The following is a 19,114-nucleotide window of genomic DNA, read 5'->3' as shown; positions in this document are numbered from 1 at the left end:
GGGAATATCTTGGAATGCAGCCTTATTTTGGCATTTTCTTTTCAAATTAACCGTACAAGGGCAAAAAAGTCTCTTTTCGTTTTAATGTTTATCAATATGGTATTTAGAGGTTAATCCTAACACGTGCATTTCTAGTAGGCCTTCTGTCTTTGACAAGATGTTTATGGTCTTTCTCTCTTCTTTACGTTGTTTATAGATGTTTTCAACCATGCTAGCCTACTACTTGTTTCTCTTACATTGTTTGTCTCTTATGATGCCTTTTAAAATGATGTGAAACTCATTAGTCTTTTGATTCTATTGTGTTGATTCCACAAACTAGTAATTCTTTTGTTGACATTGTTCATTCTCCTTCTCTTTGTCTTTTATTGATCAATGTTTATAAATACATAGAACTATTACCGTAAATATGAAAAAAAAAATTATAATATATATAAATAAACTTTACAAATTTTATAGTCTTACTTTAACTTTTTAGACTAAACTATTGATTTAGTCATTAAAAAATTAGTTAACATTAATATTTCTTTAAATATTTGGATATTAATTCTTTAAACATTAAAAGACAAAGAAGTATTTCTTATTTTCATAGAATGGAATAGGATGAAATGATATAAGTGACAAATTTAGTAAAATAATACCTTTTAATGTTGTTTTATCAGAAATAAATTTAATTAACCTATTATTAATTAATATAATAGTATTATAGTGATCAAGCTCACAAAATTTTATACAATTTATCGATATGCAATGAAAAATTATTTATTTATTTATATTTTAATTAACATGTTGTATGTTAAAATTAAATAAAACAATGAGATATCAGGTAATTTGTAAATCATGTAAAATTTTATAAAATTGATTACGTTAAATTTAATGGTTAGATTTACTAAATTCACTTTTGATAAAAAAAAATAATTAAAAAATCATTTTAATAACTTTGACATTTATAATCATTTAATTCTATCCCTATTTTCATTTATAATAACCTGACTATAAATAACATTTCAATGATAACGTACTCATACTGTATTTTTCCTCCTTGATAAAGAAAAATCAATTAATCAAACAATAAATTGAAAGTGCCGCAATTTTTTTGACGGGAAAAAGCATCACAAATTAAATTAACCAACACAAATTAATCTATTTCTAGTTAAAAGATGAAAGTGTAGATTAATCTATTTTCTTCTTTACTAGCATTTTAGACAGGTTTGAGGGAGTGTTTAATGTCACTCTGATACGTTTATTATCATTTTTATTTTTTAAAAAAATATATAAAAAGTTTTTATTGTTAATATAATTATAAAAAAATAAATTAAATAAAAATAACAATGAACATTTAAATGTAACCATAAATACTCAAAAGTAACAACAAACACTTTAACCAGTTGATAACTCGAAACATTCAATTCAGCATCCGAGTTGATATTTGGTCTCAACGAATAAACATCAAATGCTATATAATAAGATTTAGGTAGACAATTCTTCTCATTTTCCTTTTCTACATGGCTTTGTCATATTCAATTAATCCAAGCCACACGACAGGATCCTGATCCGATAATAAGAGTTTTCATGGGATCTTTTGGTCTCACATTTCTCGCGTGCCAAATGACGCGGACAAATCTGAAGGACGTCCTTGTAAGCTATAACCTTGCACCAATTATAAGCTTCTCAGATCATTTTCCTCTTGAATTTTTAAGAATCTCGTAGAATATTTGAAAATCACGTTAACGAAATCTTTGAAGTTCTAACTCATCTTAGAAATTAGAGACAACGCAATGCCTTTGGGGGAGGAATACGAGGATGCTAGGAGCCTTAGAAATCCGTTGGTTAACCACAACCGTGGAAATTTCTTTGTTGTGCTATGCGTCCTCGTCGTAGCTTTGGGCCCTATCCAATTCGGTTTCACGGTGCTTACACTAATTATACATCTATAATTTCACACTTCCTCATTTTCTTGCTCTATACGTCCTTTCTTTTATTTAATCATTTACGTGCTTTTCATTAATTTTTTATCCGCGTTGCCTTGTTGATTATAATATTTATGCAGTGTGGTTATTCTTCACCAACACAAGCAGATATGATTCGAGATCTTAATCTCTCAATTTCAAGGGTATTTATTTGATTGAATGGCCTTCGTGTTTTTTATGGAACCTTTTAATGACGTGATTTATTTGTTGAATATGTGTTTGGGACAGTTTTCACTCTTTGGCTCTCTAGCCAACGTAGGTGCAATGGTGGGAGCAACTGTCAGTGGTCAAATAGCAGAATACTTTGGACGTAAAGGGGTATTATACTATCATTAGTTACCACGGCCTAAGTATATTGATTTATAGTTAGACCGCATTAATGAGAAGAACAAAAAATCAAATGTAAAAATTAAGATAAAATAATTATTCTGAAAATGAATCAATTTTTTTGTTTTGGCTTCTCACTTAATCTTTAGGTCAATATATATAGATTGCTAAAAGCTGGTAATAAATAAATTATTAAAAATGGAAATAATAATCTTCTCTATTCAGGCTATGCGTGAGGAAGTGTAGTGACCTTTAGACAACGAAATAAAAATAAATAAATTTGATTAGTTAGAATTTCAACTTTGAAATTTATCACTGTGGCATGTTGAATTGCAGTCGCTAATTGTCGCAGCAGTCCCAAATATATTTGGATGGCTCGCCATTTCTTTAGCGAAAGTAAGTATAGACACAGTGTAGTTTGTTGGCATGAATTAATGCTGCTGTCATAAAAGTTTCTTAATTACTTGCTATGTTGTTTACTCCTTTCCTAGGACTCGTCGCTTCTGTTTATGGGAAGATTGTTGGAAGGTTTTGGCGTGGGAATAATCTCCTATGTGGTAATCCTCACTTCCTCGTTACTTTTTATTCCTTTATTAATGTTTTGGATTAATGTCTGTTGGATGGCCCATTTGCTGACGATATTCTGGGGTGATGGTATTTGTTTTAGAGCTTGGTGTTAAGTTAATACCTACATCTTTTAGATCAAGACTTAGTGCATGTTGTTTGATACGAGATTAATTTTAAGGAATAATTGCTTAGACATATATATATATATATGATTAATAAAAATAAACAATTTTAAAAAAATAAGTTAAATTAAATACATATATTATCCTTCTCCCTGTTTCTCTCAACCTCTCCCTCTCAATCTTTTTCTTTTCCCTTTTTTTTAATTCTCTCACCCTTTTCCTTCAACATACAATAGACTACTATAACTCATAGCAATTCCAATTTAGTACTGTGGCCTACATTCAATTTCAAAATCCTTCTTAAAAATTCAATGAAAGAAAGAAGAAACAGTAATAGCAGTTTAATCTTGATTAACTATACTATACTGTAGTATCAATATTTTTTTGGTGAATGAGAAAATGAACAAAAGAAAGAAAATTAGAAACCACGCTGGCACCCGCTGCATTAGCTAAAAGAAAAGGATAAAACCGAAGAGGAGGCAAGGTGTCACTTGAAATTCTCCTCTTTAGAAGCTCCGAGTCAAACTAAATGCATATATGGTTCCTGATGGTAGATGTGTATATTTTTGCCTTAACTAAGATTTTGATCTAAAAGAATCGTGAATTTTCTCTTTTCCTTTTTTTCTTAATATATTTTTTTCACTTAGTTCTTCAAAAATTGTTTTTTCAGTTTCATCTGATTGTATTATTAGTAATTTTCAACTTGTTTTATTATTTTCTTATATAACAATTGAATTGCCTTATATAATTTAACTAACACATAATATGACCAAAATGCATTACTAATAATATCACATATCTTTTATATTTTTTAATAAAATTTTAGCTTATAAATTAGAATTTCTAAAATGGAGATTTAAAAATAGAAAGGAAATAAAAATATAGATGTCGTTAAATTAGATGTCATATAAGTTTATACTTAAAAAAAGCAACAATTTATTAATCAAAGAACCAAATGAAGAAAACAACAGGTATAGCCCTTGGAGTGAACTTGTTTCTACTAGATGGTAATGTGGCAACAAAACAAAGGCAGCCAAAGACTCTTAAGACTTAGATAATCAGGTTCTTTTCCATACAATAACTGATATTGACACTAGTTTTGCAAATCCGAAGTTGGGGTTCTATTGATGAGGAATGTTGCAGCTGCTACGCAGTCTCCCAAAATGAAATGGGTCCTTTAGATTGGAAACAAGGCGCAAGCCACATTTTGGAGATGTTGTTACTTGCGTTCTACTACTGAGTTCTGTTCTGGTCTACAAGAGAATTGATGAGGAGTGCCTTGTTCTTATCAGAAGTTGGTAAGGGCCAATTCTCTAGCATTTCGAATCTTATGCATTTAATGGTAGCTCCAAATTAAGTTTTCACCATTTTGAAAAAAAGGATTAGAACAGTGGTGGCCTCAGATTTGGATTGCAACAGAGATGAATCCAAGTAAAACACGAACAATCACCTACCAAGGTAGAAAAAATATCTTCTGCCATCATAGGTCTCATGTGCGTTTGGTCCTATACATCGCAATGAATAAGATCAAATGTATTGTTAGCAAAATTATTATGAGACCAAAGATAAGCATCAAAATTTAGCAAGAGGTCAAATATTACAATAATGAGAATTAAGGAGGAAGGAAAAGAAAAGGAAATTTTATTGCTTAAACAAATCTTTGATTCCACAAATGGGCATTAGTACAATGATGAGAAGTACCATTTACAAATGAATTGGAACTCTTAAAATCATATGGAGAAAATAATGTTCTAGAAAGATGAACATTGTTGTCAGATCCATGACTCGATTAACGTTGTTGTGAGCAGTGCTTTGGAACTTATTCTTCTAATCTTCATATAGCAAGGGGCAATGGGGATACCCGTTCAGCTTGAAGCAACGATCTTTTGTATGGCCCAAAAATCCACAATGATCACACAAGGTCCCCTTCTTCTTTTTAGGCTTGTCATGAATGTGCGGTTTTGAACCATATTGAACTGCTAAAGCCATCTGAGGAATATCCTCAGGAATGGAAGAACTGCCAAGTTCTTATTGCTTTTCCTCTTGAACGATTAGAGAAAAAACTTTGTTAATTGGAGGTACAGGGTCCATAGTTAGAACCTGACCCCTAATCTGAGAAAAGGAAATCACTGAGTCCCACTAAGAAAATCATGACATATTCAAGATGCTTATATTCACTCAAAGGGCGATTTTTGCATCTGCACCGAAGAAAAACTTTTTTTTTTCAAGTAAACGATCAACATAGTCCAATTATTTTTAAAATTCATTATAACAAGTTCTTAAACTAATTAAAATATTGTTTTAATCTCTAATATAATAATTATTAATCATTTTAATTTTTATAATTTCAAAATTTTATTAAAATAATTAATAATATAAGCAAATGTTATTTTAATTTTAATGCATGCAATCATCAATTATTTTATCTCTTAACCTATACAATTGTTAATTATTTTAATCTTTATCATCACTTAAACATTAATTATTTTAACAAACAAGCTAATTTAACATGTTAAGTGTTAGTCAATCATGTTACATGACATTTAATGATAACATGATAGAGTCACATGCTTTGAAGTTTGTTTTTTTTCTTTTCAAAATTCATTAATTTGATTTCTAAAATATTTCTAAACTTAAAATTCTATAGAAATTAAATTAACTTATTAAATATTTTTCCGTCATTATTATAGGTTACTATTATATCTTAGGTGTCATGTTTACATAACATTTAATATGTTAAGTTATCTTATTAGTTAGAACAGCTAATGTTTAGGTGACAATAAAGATTAAAATGATTAATAATTGTATGTATTGAATATTTAAATGATATTTTATATAAATTATCAATAATTTTAATAAATTTTTAAAATTATAAAGATTAAAATAATTCTCAATCACATATATTAAAGAATAGAATGGTGTTTTACTTAATTTAAAATTATTTTAATGAATTTTAAAAATAATAAAAAGCAAGTTGATAATTAACTATTTTTTTTTCATCTAAACAACTTGATAATCCACACGATTCACCCGTCACAGGTTTTTACTGACCATCGCTTGATATGACTGGGTAGTAAGGATTTGTATAAGACACTTTCCAAATTATCTTAATGCTTGACAGACCACAGAAACTTTAATATTGTGACTGCAGTTATAGTTGTGGATCGTAATTTAAAACACTGATTTATTCTAGTAATCCTTTTGATCCTGGAAGGCAATAGTTTTCCAAGCAATAAATAGGTAAAGCAGGAATGCCAGAAGAATACACGCCCTTCATTTTTTTCAAATTAATTTTCATAACTAAGGCTTTCTAATTAATTTTCTAATAAAACTATTTTAATAGTTTGATACTGTAGAAATTATATAATAATATTAAAAAGATTTTGTAGTTAATTCGTACTGGTAGGATCTCTTTTTCATGGAACCACAAGGTAAGTAACTGTGGTACCTCGGTTTTTTACTTTTTATTTTATTTTTTTGTTTAGGTACCAGTTTATATAGCAGAGGTGTCACCTCGAACCATGAGAGGGAGTCTTGGATCTGTGAACCAGGTTGGCTGCATGTTGTTTTTAAACGAAGCCTTGCATGCGTTATTATTCTTCTCTTCAATTATTGATCCATAAATTTATGATCTCTTCATGCAGCTCTCAATTACGATTGGGATCATGCTGGCTTATCTGTTGGGTCTTTTTGTCAACTGGAGAATGCTAGCAGTATTAGGTGAATTTTGAACTTTACATATCCATTGCAAAATTACAGCCCATTTTATACTTCATTAACTAATTTTTCATGCATTAATGGATATTTTAAATCTAAGTAAATTTTATAGATAAACATAGATCAAGGAAAATAATATACATTTTATTTATTAAAAAAATACTCTATTTTAATGGATAAAAACACATTAAAGAGATCATATTTTAAAATAAAAAATTATGAAAATAAATTATTTGAATTAATTAAGACATCATATTTATCGATACAGTGCCCAAAATTTAAAATCTAAAGTCAAATTTAAATTTAAAATTTTATAATTATAATAATTTTAAAATTTATTTTATCAAAAAAACTGATAGAATTTTATCAATAAAAAATTATTATATATTAACATCTTATTGGAAATCACATTGAGAATATTTTGAATATCACTAATGCTATGTTTAGATGAAATAGAAAAAGAGTAGAAAAAAATTAGTAAAAAAAAATATGATGGAAAAGAAACATATGAGAAATGAGACGAAAAATGTGTCGTTTAGATAAATAGAAATAAGAAAAAAAAACAGTGAAAATATTTTACTTATTTGGATGACTAAAAAAATTATTTTATATGAAAAATATATTTATAATAAAAAATTAAAATTTTAATATATTTTTTATGTAATTTTTATATTATTTTAAGAACTATTTTTAATAAAATATAAATCACGACATTGTCTCTCTCACGTAGCTTCGGTTGCAACTTTTCTCCTTACAATAGCAAAATCACAACATTGAAGGAGTTATTTTATTTTGGTATATTTCCTTTTTTTTTTTCAATGAATTCAAATAAGTGAATATGTTATTATATATTTTTAATAATCATTTAATAATATCATTAACTTTGATGTTAGAAAGGGTGAGTTGAGTTTAAAAAAAGTCATGAGATGTCATTAACTTGATATGAAATTAAAATTCATTGAATTTCAGCAATATGTACTATTTTAGAGGAATAAAACTTGTAAATAAATTATAAAATTTTAGATATTTTTTAAAATGAGAAATAATTTATAAAATATCTTTAAGAGTGAGACTCATCTTTACATATAAGAGATGTATATAGATGATTTGAATAGTAGTTTGTCACTTTGTCTCCTCCAGAATTCCACAAATGGAGGAAAAAACCCATTGGATCGCCCAATTCGTCTCATTACTTTTTTTTCCCAGGCTTTCCATGCTATATAGTCTCCACCACTATCCATTTTATTTATTTGGGATTGGATACTTTTATTTCGTGCCCTCACATTCAGCAAAAATACTTTTATTTGCCGGATTAATATAAATGTCAAATAAGCATAATCTATTGTACATTACTTTTAATATAAATTAACATTTAGGTCACAAGCTAATATAAATTGACATTCACAACCTTGCCGAATGCAAGCAAAGCCCTAAAATAGGGATTGGTTTACGCACAAGGCTCCAGTTTCTAATAGATTTATTGTATAGAAATTGAAATATGTAATATTTATACCTTAAAAATATGATAAATTATACAATTTATCCCTTTCAACTTTTTTCTAAAAATTATTTTTGTAATTTTTATTCAACAAAATTTTATTATAAGGATAAAATGATACAAAAAATTGCATTAAGGGAGATTAAGTGACATGATAAAAACTAAAAATCGATTGAGGCAAATTGAGAAACATAATAAGTACAAAGGTTAAATGAAATGTAATTTATCCTTATTAAAAATATATACAATATTTTTTAAGCCAATGAAAAAGGAATAAAAAAATATTTATCCGTACAATGAAGCATTTCTCTATTGTTTTTTTGCAGGAATTATTCCCTGTGCAATATTAATACCCGGGCTATATTTTATTCCAGAATCTCCTAGATGGTTGGTATGCATCATACAAAATGTATTATAAAATTTTCTTGACAAGTGTGGAAAGACCACTGATCAAGAACCAAATACCGCTTATTTTGTTGTTCTTTTTCTTCAACTGTTAATTTATACTTTTTATTTATTTCTAGGCCGAAATGGGGATGATCGAAAAGTTTGAAGCTTCTTTACAAGCTTTACGCGGACCCCACGTTGATATTACCATGGAAGCACAAGAAATCCAGGTATATATACCAATCATATGAGTATTACTGTTTCTCTAGGCCAGGCATACTTAATCATATATGCATTACTATTTTTCTAGGCTAATCGCTCTTCACAATTGTAGCAACCATTTTATTGATCAGAATTAATGTTTATCATGATAGGGATCTTTGGTATCGAACAACAAAACAGATACTGTACAGTTAAAAGATCTCAAGAAGAGAAGATATTGGTTTCCTTTAATGGTATATATATGATTCCATTTTCATGTTCCTCTCTTCATTTTTCCCTTTTTCTCACACGTTGTTTTGTTGATACTTGATTGTTCGAATTAGATTCTCGTTGATAAATGATAACTGAGTGCATGCACCATGCAGGTAGGTATCGGATTACTTATGCTCCAGCAACTTTCTGGTATCAATGGTGTTTTCTTCTATTCTAGTAAGATATTTTCAAGTGCAGGTAATTAATCAAATTTTTTGTGTTAATTAATTATGATTTTTTATGTCATGTCACGTTCTTGTAAGTTACTTATGATAATTTTTTTTTCTCTTAACAATTAATAGTGAGCAATAACTCATCTGAGTTAAACGTTTTATGTCTTTTGTGTGTTGAATTGTCGCGGTATAATTAGGGATTTCATCGAGCGATGCTGCTACATTTGGACTTGGAGCTATTCAGGTCAGAAACTATAGAATATATATTGCCTTCAAGTGAGTGTCAAATTATGATCGTTAACTTTCTTAATGTAGGTTGCAATGACTGCAATCGCTACTTCGTTGGTTGACAGAAGTGGACGAAGGATGCTTCTAATAGTGCGTATCCAGAAATTTTTCACCATTTGATTTGAGAAAATGTTTTTTTTTTTTTCTAATAATGCAAATATTATTTTAATTTTATTTTTTCACATTATATAAAAATAGTTAGAATAATAAATATTTTCTTAAATTAAACAGTTCTTACCTTCTCAGCAATATCTATTACAACCTATATATTTATCTTCAAAAAACAAAAGAAATTGAAGAGTTTAATTATCATTAATTCTTTTGCAGGTATCCTCCTCGGTAATGACACTCAGCCTCCTCCTTGTTGCTACAGCATTCTATTTGGAGGTTAGTGTATCGCTAACCCATGAGGCCATGAACTTCGATTCAACACCAATATAGCTTAATTAGTAATGTTGATTAAAATAAATTTTTGATCCTGTAAATATTAATATTTTTTGTTATTTTATAATAAAAAGTTACTATTACTTTAGTTTCTAACATTTTAAAGAAGTTAAAAATTAGGCTATATTAAGAATTAAATCTAAACAAAATTTTTAAATGATAGGAAATAATTTTTTGCTCTTTTAAAATGTTATAGACTAAACTAACATTTTTTTATTAAAATTAATTTTAAAAAATATAAATTTATAGGGATCAAAAATTTGTTTAAACTTAATGATGTCTGTATTAAATGGCGTTGTTACGTTGAATCCAGGGAGTGGTGAGAAATGATTCTCACCTTCACGAAATATTGGCACTGCTCTCTGTTATGGGGCTTGTGGTATGATTTTATTAATTTGGCATGTTTCTTTATTTGCGTGATGCAAGTTTTTAGTAATTTTTTAATTTGACTAACTGTTTCTGTTTAGGCTTTGGTCATTGGATTTTCTCTGGGCATTGGACCAGTCCCTTGGATTATAATGTCTGAGGTATGCAGATATACCTACTTCCAATTACAGAATTTAAGTTAATTTGCCTTCGATCTTGTTTTCTTAATGATCAATTGCAGTATCATGTTATTAGAGAGATGTACAGAATGTTAAGTTACAACATAACCCTAACAGAAAATAAAACAAAATTAAAAGGACAAAATCCAGATCCTTTTACATATATGTCTCATGAATGGTCCTGTAGATTTTCTGCAACTACTGTATCAACATTTTTGTATCTCTGTTTCTACTTTCTACAACCGAGTTACATGAATCAATGACTGAAAATGTATACAACACACAGTACTATGCAAGTTAAACTGGAGTTAATAATTTTAGTTTTTTACAAAATCAATGATCTCTTCAGAAACAGGCCATATGTCAATCTCTGTATCACATTTTATCCTTCACCTATAAACCACAATTTAATTTTTATTATTGGAATGGTTGCACCAAAATTTAAACTTAAAAATCCTCACAACTGCTTAGGAACTCTCAACACTTACCCAAATAAGTACGATGGCTTAAAGCTATATTAAATTTTAGGACAAAATTTAATTTAATTTGCTTATGATTTCACAAATAAAATAATGACCTGTAAGATTTTTAAAATTAAGTAACATATCTTTTGTCGAAACTATTTACTGTTAGAAAACAAATGTTTGTGTATTATTATTTATTAAAGAATTTTACAAAGCAGGTATAAATTTTGTGATAAATTTTGATGATCGTTTCATACTCAAAGGATATATACATATCCCCCATAGAAAAAAAAATATTTATATATATAAAAGTAAATAAAATATAAAAATTGGGATACAAAAGGGATAAAATTTAAGTGTTTTCACTGTTATTTTTAATTAAAATTAGACTTTACTTTTATAACACTTTCCAATCTTTATTGTATACATCATTTAAATAGAGATTTGATTTTTAATTAAATTTAAAAATGCTTTATAATACTGCATTTAAGTAAATTTTGTATGTGGATGCAACTGCATGTGGATGAAATAGAGGTGCTAATGATCATGTGCTTTTCAGATACTTCCACCAAATATTAAAGGTCTTGCTGGCAGCGTAGCTACCTTTTTTAATTGGTCCATTGCCTCAGTAGTCACCATGACTGCAAACTTGCTTTTAAACTGGAGCAGTGCAGGTCCTCTCTCTCTCTCTCTCATTATTCGGTTGCATGCATGCATATGAAATTATGAATTACTTAAAGTCTGGCTGTGAACAGGAACATTCACAATTTATGCTATTTTTTCCGCCTTCACTGTTGGCTTTGCGGTGCTTTGGGTTCCCGAGACCAAGGATAGAACATTGGAAGAAATTCAGGCATCGTTTATTAGATGATTATTTTGTTCATTGTTATATTTGAGCAAACATGAAGTAGGTTTGGCCACATACGTATCCAATTTTAGTTTCGATGTTGTTATTGGTAGTTTTTCCATTCTTAGTACTGCTTATATATGTATTTTTTAGCCTTTCCAAGATTGTGTTAGCTAAATACCATTACGTAGGAGAATTTTAAAAATTTTGGGTTTAGGATCTGTTTGTAAACCTCCATTTAATAGAAGTTAAAATTTTTTATTTTATCAAAACTTGGTTTTGGGTTCCTTGAAATGCAAAATGGAATTTCAATATCCTCTGCAAGGAGTAATTCAAGGGATTTCCAGACCACCTTAAAGCATACGGTACTAAGGCTTAATCCTTGTTAATTATATCTTAAATTAGGAGGTGTATAATAATCATTAAGCCTTGTTAAGTATGAATTATATCTTAAATAAATTTTTAAAGAACATATAATTTAAAATTTTTGTTAACTTTCAATTTGAATGTAAGATATAATTTATACTTCACAATTAGATTTAATGATTGTTATATTTCTAACAAAAACCAATAACGTTTTTTGGGAATAATTATAATAAAATTTTAGTATATTTTCACTAGGTAATGTTTAAAAATTAATGATTGTATGGATTTGAATTGTTATCATACCTGATTTTATATAATAGAAATAACTTTGAAATGATTTATCAAATATATGTTTTATATTACTTAAAAACATTCAAGTAATTATTTTTCTAAGAACCTAAATATCTTTAATTTAAGTCGGACATGGGAGATTTAGTTTAATACCACTTTGTAATCATAAGGTTTTAATATTATTATTTTATTTAAAAACATTATAATTTTTTTATATAAAAAATCATTTTAGTCTTTAAATTTATATATATATATATATATATATATATATATATATACACACACATAATATTTTAGCTTTTATTAAGAACTGAAAATATAGGATTAATAGAATTTTTAGAAACTAAAAATAAATAATCTTTTTATAGAAATTAAAACTAAGACTGTTATATTTTTATAAATTTAAAACTTATTTAACCCTAATTTTATATCTTTACTGTTCAACTTGTACTATCAAGCAGAAAAAACAAAATCATTTTTACACTGTCTAGCATTTAAAATGAATAGAAAGTACAGTCATTTTACATTTTGAGCTGACATTTTCTCCGTTCAATATGTTCTGAATAGCTCTCCGGTAAAAGTAGCATCCGATAAAGGATAGCAAGGAGGCCTTTACTAGTAGTAGTTAATGCTTCACACGATGTTTTAGAATTAGATTGGCAATTAAATTAAAATAGCCACTAATTTACAGTTTATTAATTTAATTATTGTTAACTTAATAATAATTAAATAAATAATTTTAATATTATATAATATGTTTATTAATAAATTAAAGTAATGTTTTAAAAAATTTACAATATACAATTAAATAATAAAAATTTGTACATAAATAATATATGAATATTTATTCATTTAAAAAAATTATATTTATTTTTTAAATAGACTGGCTTAACTAGTTTTATTTTTAAAGTCAGTTCTTGTCCAGTTTCCCTACTTTTTAATCTCTCGATTTCATGGATTGTTCGAAACTTGTTATTAATCCTACTGGTTGATCTCACCGGTTCAATTTGATTTACGAATATCTTTTACAAAACCTAAGTTTAGTATGTTATGTTTTTTTGTTTCATGTTTAATTAAAAATAGATTTTTATTTTACTAATTAGTGCTAACTTTTAATAAAAAGTTATACCGTGCATATTATTGGTGTGAAATACTAATTTTAATTAACGAATAACAAGACAATTACCTTAAAAATTGCACCTAGTTTTTTTTAAAATTAATCATAACATTGATTTAATAATAAACTATGAACGGATTCATTGCATTTAATTTCCAAACAAAAGAAAATTAGTATATTAAATTCTCAAATAAAAAGGTCGTTGCGAATTTTTCTTTTGTCAGATTTGCACAAACTATAAAAAAAAAATTAGAAATAAAGAAAAAGAAAGAAGGAAAAATATTTACACAATCGAAATGGTCATCTTATGAAAAGTAGTAATACAATGGATATTAAAGACAATATCTTCAATGCCATCTTCATCTTAATTTTAATTAGAATCTGAATTCTGAACGCATAATAGAGTTGGAAGGTGTAATATAATTGGATTATTTTTTGGCTTCATTTAATGCCAAGAAGGAAGCAATAAATTGCTTGAGGCATCGATTGTAGACACAGGGTCGCTCCAGGTGAACCAGGTGCCCTGCTTTCTTTATGCCTTGAAAGGTTGTGCCATCTCCCAGTTCCCTGTCATTATTCAATAAGACATGTTACTATTCAATACGTACAGTTACTCTCATCAACTCTCTAATAGAGAAGGGTTCTATCCATATGGTATCATCTGACTGGGGCATATCATGGTCTAATACAAGTGATTTTGCTATTGGGTGTGTGTATTTATATATCTACAGAGCCTTACTCTTTCATATTTTGTGCAAGCTCCAATTTGAAAATTTGATCATTCTCGCCCCATAGAAGGTGTATTCTCTGCAAACAGATAATGAGTAATTCTTACAATTAATGAAAACATTAAGGTTAACGAAAGAATATAAGTTTAGCACTTGGAACGGTGTAAATTATTATACCTGAGGAAAATTTGGGATGGTGATATCGCTGTTGCTAATTACTAAACCATCCAATAGCTCACTTCGCTCCTTCCTGTTTGTAAACATCACCTATAATTCCTCAAAGGAAAACCATACTTAGCAAAATTTCTTAAAACTTACCTTTCAAATTACTTAAAGCTATTTTGACAAATTTCTTACTAATCGTCTATCCTTAGGCAGAAAGTGTTTATATTACTTAATTGTTTTCAATATGGTTTTTACCCATTTAAAATAAAAATAAATTATTCTTAGAGGGTAGTCTTAATTTAAAAAAGATGTCTAAAAGTTGGTCTAATTCACTCATATATAATAAACCGAAGTATTTATATTCGAATTTGTGAAATTTTAAGAATTATTTTTTATTAAATCGCATGTTCTTTCAAATGCTCTTATCTAAATTTATATAATCAAAATTTAAATTTATAATTTTAATATATTATATTAAATTAATAAACATAAAGGCGTTGCGTTGCGTATTAACTCAAATAATTTAACAGAAAAAATATTAAACATGAATATTTAAATTATAATATGTATATATTAGCATTATTATTTATTAATATGAAATTTCATATTATTAACATAAACGGGTAATGTTTGTACCCAGTAGTGGTTACCATAACGCTAAACAAACAATGTATGAAATCTTTTTGAAGTTGGTTATCGAGAGTCAACATAACGAAGGACATCCCAAAATATTGTTCAGGTCAAACCAATAGACTCAATTAATGACCATCAAAATCCTTATCTTCAAACTTTTCGAAGCTATTACTTATTAGGTGAAGGTAGTTGAACTAAGCCACATTCTGCCAATGCCATTCATCTGTCTCCACACTAACATGTTTATTTATGTTTCCTTTACTTTATATACTTATCTTATACACACACACACACACACACCTAATGGAATTTAGTTCTCTCAAATCAACTTGAAACACCCGGCTCTCTCTTCCTTAAAATAAAGATATTAGAATGTCCAACAATTATCGAGTCCCTTTTATCTATATATTTTAATCTTGTATATTGAACCAATCGAGACTTTTGGCTAATTTTCCACACCATAAAAACTCGAAAATCTCCAAACAGAAAAAACACACTCGATTAGTTGCAAATCCAATAACGCGATGCGTTATTATATGCGTAAACTAAAGACAGAATTGAATTCTCACCTATTGTATGGTAAGACAATTTCTTCATAAATTGTCCACAAAAACTGCGTAGTTTCATGTGATTAACCAAATAACAAATAATAAAATGTAATTATTGTTTGACAGAAAACATGCGAAGGTATAATTATACAGTTTTAAAATCATGATTCGTTTTTTTAAGAATTTCTCATATATCCATTATAAACTTATTACACACTTGACAGTTACGGGTAACCAAACCTAATATAGAAAAAGGCACAAGACAAAACAAAATGATATATATAAAAAAAAAAAGCAAGAATTAAAGAAAGGCATGGGTACAACGCAACCAAGATAGAAAGACCTACCTAATTACTAATGTCATCATGGCATGCATTAACAGGGTACGATAGATTCAAATACTTCTCAAAACATAAAAAAGGAAAACAAAAAATAGATGAAGGCACATATGAAAAGAGGAGCATTTGAATATGTAACCATACCTCAAGAAAGTCCTTATGCAAACGATGAGGGAACCAGAGTTTTTTATGAGTAGCGACGGACAAAAGGGCTTTAAGACCCTTAACGGACGTAGGCAATAAGAGCTGAGAAGAAGAAGAAAATCCAAGTTCCTGAATTGACGCGGCGGTGATGGAATCGGTCATTGCCCAAACGGAGCCAGAAATGACCATAGCTTGAACCAACTCAGGGTACAACTCAGCCATCTTAAACGCCACCATCCCACCATAGCTAAAACCAACCGCTATGCACTTCTCCACCCCAAGCTTCCTTAACCCCGTTGCCAAACACTCCGCTTGAAACCTCGGTGACCTCTCTGCTTTCTCCGTTACGGAACCTCCGAAGAACAGAAGATCCGGAACATAAACCGAGTATTTTTTTGTCAAAGCTCCAACTTGGAACTGCCACGTCACTATTCCTTCCGCCGCAAATCCGTGGATTAGGACCACCGTGGGCTTGCTCGGCCCCGAAACGATTTTGGGCTTCTCGTCCTTTTTATTTGGCTTTGTTATGGTCTCTGAAGGGACCCAGAAACTCATCACTGTTCCGGGCTCTATCTCCACCGTGTAGGGCCTTATACCCGCCATCTTCATTAGCCCATGTAACAATGGTCTTTGTGCTTTCACCAGGTTCACCATGATCTCTCTCTCTCTCTCTCTGTGTGTGTGTGTGTGTGTGTGATCACTCTCTTCTGTGCTCAAGGTTTAGCAATGAAGTTGAGGAGCATGGGAAAAGGGTTTTATACGAAGAGGTTAACTTTGATTAGTGAGGTTTGGTGTTGGGTTGTTATCAGTTGTCATAGAGGGGAAATGTATTTATGGAGAACATATTTCAACGACTGTCGCAAGTGGCAGCTAATTGTTGGTCACTATACCGCATTTAAATTAACACATTGAATCCGTCACACTATGATCCAACACTAAAAATAGTTTGGTTTTGGACTCTTTTATTAGAGCTATATTTATCCCAGTCCAATACGTTACATATAAGATTCGAAATCAAAATTATATTTTTAGAAAAAAAAAACAAATCAAAGACCACCCATAAAACAATAATTAATCACGGTAAAATTGGACTGCAATTCTAAGCATATCTTATCAAAGGAGTTCAGATCATTAATTATTACTTTTTCTGTGAGGGTTAATTTTATAACATTACATGAAAATATTATTGCTTAAAGAAATAAATAAAAAAAACTGTGAGCCCACCATGTGATCAAATTAATAAAATCTAATCAAAGGATTTGTTCAGTTTTCTTGCACGCAATTTGATCATCTATATGAGTGGTTGAGTTTTGGAATATTATTATACGTGAACGTTGGCTTACCATTGTAATCTAATTGAGTCACCACGTACAACGTTGTTTAGATTTGATCAACCACAACGCCTAAAATCCTGAAGCGTTCAGCTTTTGTGGACCCTTTGTCCATCGTTGCGGGTGAGAAATTATTTGTGGACTTGAAAGCATGCTCTTTATCTTTCAAATTGGCTATGATGTGTAGCGTTGAATGTCATTACCCATGCCCAGTTGTATACCGTACGTGCCGATATGATCGCAAATGACAAGCCTTCAATTATATGCATAAGATAGAGGTTGTAGTAGAAAAGAAAGTCCGAAATGACTAATTTGGATCACATTTTCTTACATGTGAAGATATCACCGCCTCTCGTTTGGATCAACCGGTTATTCTAACTTTAATTAGTACACGCACGATGTTCTTACTCAATTTCAGAAGAATTATATTTTATATAAGGTATACGTAGTCTAATTTAAAAAATAAAATACTATATCTTCTTTTTAATGATATAAAGCATTATTTTATATAGCCGTTTTTAACTTTATGTAAATTTTAAAAATAAAATATACAAAAAACTATTACTATTATTATCATTATTATAATTGTTGGTTAAATATAAAACTATTTAGGTTATTTTTTCAATGTACGAGTTCTTTATATTTAATATTAAAATATAAAATAATATCTAATAAATACGTATACATTTGAAATATTATAATTGGAAGCATTTAAAACTATTTACAATAATAAAAAATTTATAACAATTATCCAAATCATCAACAATTTGTATTTAAATTTAATTGTTTCAATTACATTAATCAACCAGTAATTTTTTCGTACCGGGTATTATTAAATTAATTTTTTTATTAAATAACTAAAGATATATTATATGACTATTTTTTAATTTAATAAAATTTAGAAAGGATTAAAATTATAATTATTAATAGTAAATATTCTATTATATTAAATATAATTCAAAATATATGATAAAAATTAAAATTTAAACAATCATTAAATTAAAAAATAAATACATAATTTTAAAAAATATTTACCCACGATAAAAAAAAAAACTAATATCTAAAAATATTCTCTACTCTTAAAAATGTTATCGTTCAAGAATTAGTAGTTAAAAATTATATATAAAGATTGATAATACTTAATTAAAAACACTTATTCAATTTAACATTTAAATAGATATAAATATTTAATCTAAAAAAACACTTAGAATGATAAAAAAAAAATTTGAGAGTTCTTATTTGATAAAATATGTAAAAATATTCTTGTTTAAAAACTAATACTCACCAATTATATGTTGAAGTTAATAAATCAAAGAATAATTATTTTCTCTATGAAAGGAACTACTTGGAATAATGAAAAACATAACTAATTAACCCATAAAACTGTTCTTATTTGAAATGATAAGAAGAAAAAAAAAAGATTTCAACTTTTCCTAAATAAAGGTACGAAACTATAAATAACTTTTCTTCGTGAAATATCTCAAAGATGGATTGCAACACAAATAGGAGTTTGGTACCAATATTATATTTATTCTTTGAACCTTTTTATGTTTATTCACTACAAGAATACAATATTGTACTTACAATTAATTTTGTGGGGGATTTAAACCCTCAATAATGCCATTACCTGCAA

The 19,114-nt window shown here is 28.3% G+C and overlaps 2 protein-coding genes across 2 annotated transcripts; one reads left to right on the top strand and one right to left on the bottom strand.

Moving 5' to 3' along the window:
- Positions 1 to 1,775: 1,775 nt before the first annotated feature.
- On the top strand, positions 1,776 to 11,844 carry LOC113859352 (sugar transporter ERD6-like 6). Its single transcript, XM_027492152.1, has 18 exons — positions 1,776 to 1,907; positions 2,048 to 2,110; positions 2,196 to 2,285; positions 2,631 to 2,690; positions 2,786 to 2,851; positions 6,469 to 6,534; positions 6,628 to 6,703; positions 8,525 to 8,589; positions 8,723 to 8,815; positions 8,960 to 9,040; positions 9,173 to 9,257; positions 9,430 to 9,476; positions 9,548 to 9,610; positions 9,848 to 9,907; positions 10,278 to 10,343; positions 10,432 to 10,491; positions 11,533 to 11,647; positions 11,729 to 11,844. Exons 1-18 carry the CDS (start codon positions 1,776 to 1,778, stop codon positions 11,842 to 11,844), a joined length of 1,404 nt encoding a protein of 467 aa, XP_027347953.1.
- Positions 11,845 to 14,022: 2,178 nt separating this feature from the next.
- LOC113860053 (epoxide hydrolase 4-like) lies at positions 14,023 to 16,804 on the bottom strand. The gene is made up of 4 exons (XM_027492682.1): positions 16,151 to 16,804; positions 14,500 to 14,589; positions 14,334 to 14,401; positions 14,023 to 14,161 (listed from the first exon to the last, which is right to left on the bottom strand). The coding sequence occupies exons 1-4, from the start codon at positions 16,802 to 16,804 to the stop codon at positions 14,023 to 14,025; spliced, it is 951 nt and encodes a 316-aa protein (XP_027348483.1).
- Positions 16,805 to 19,114: the final 2,310 nt, after the last annotated feature.

Source organism: Abrus precatorius, unplaced genomic scaffold, assembly GCF_003935025.1.
Source record: "Abrus precatorius isolate BTA unplaced genomic scaffold, Abrus_2018 Scaffold2, whole genome shotgun sequence".
NCBI classification, from domain to species: Eukaryota; Viridiplantae; Streptophyta; class Magnoliopsida; order Fabales; family Fabaceae; genus Abrus; species Abrus precatorius.
The sequence above is the reverse complement of the archived record's forward strand: the minus strand, read 5'-3'. Positions and strand labels throughout refer to the sequence as shown.

Excerpts from the sequence above, each read along its gene's own strand:
- LOC113859352 (XM_027492152.1), top strand. The coding sequence starts at position 1,776 with ATGCCTTTGGGGGAGGAATACGAGGATGCTAGGAGCCTTAGAAATCCG. Across the intron at positions 6,535-6,627 it reads GTCTTGGATCTGTGAACCAG|CTCTCAATTACGATTGGGAT; the intron begins GTTGGCTGCATG and ends CTCTTCATGCAG. Across the intron at positions 6,704-8,524 it reads GAGAATGCTAGCAGTATTAG|GAATTATTCCCTGTGCAATA; the intron begins GTGAATTTTGAA and ends GTTTTTTTGCAG.
- LOC113860053 (XM_027492682.1), bottom strand. The coding sequence starts at position 16,804 with ATGGTGAACCTGGTGAAAGCACAAAGACCATTGTTACATGGGCTAATG. Across the intron at positions 14,590-16,150 it reads TGCATAAGGACTTTCTTGAG|GTGATGTTTACAAACAGGAA; the intron begins GTATGGTTACAT and ends GAGGAATTATAG. Across the intron at positions 14,162-14,333 it reads CTTGCACAAAATATGAAAGA|GGAACTGGGAGATGGCACAA; the intron begins GTAAGGCTCTGT and ends GAATAATGACAG.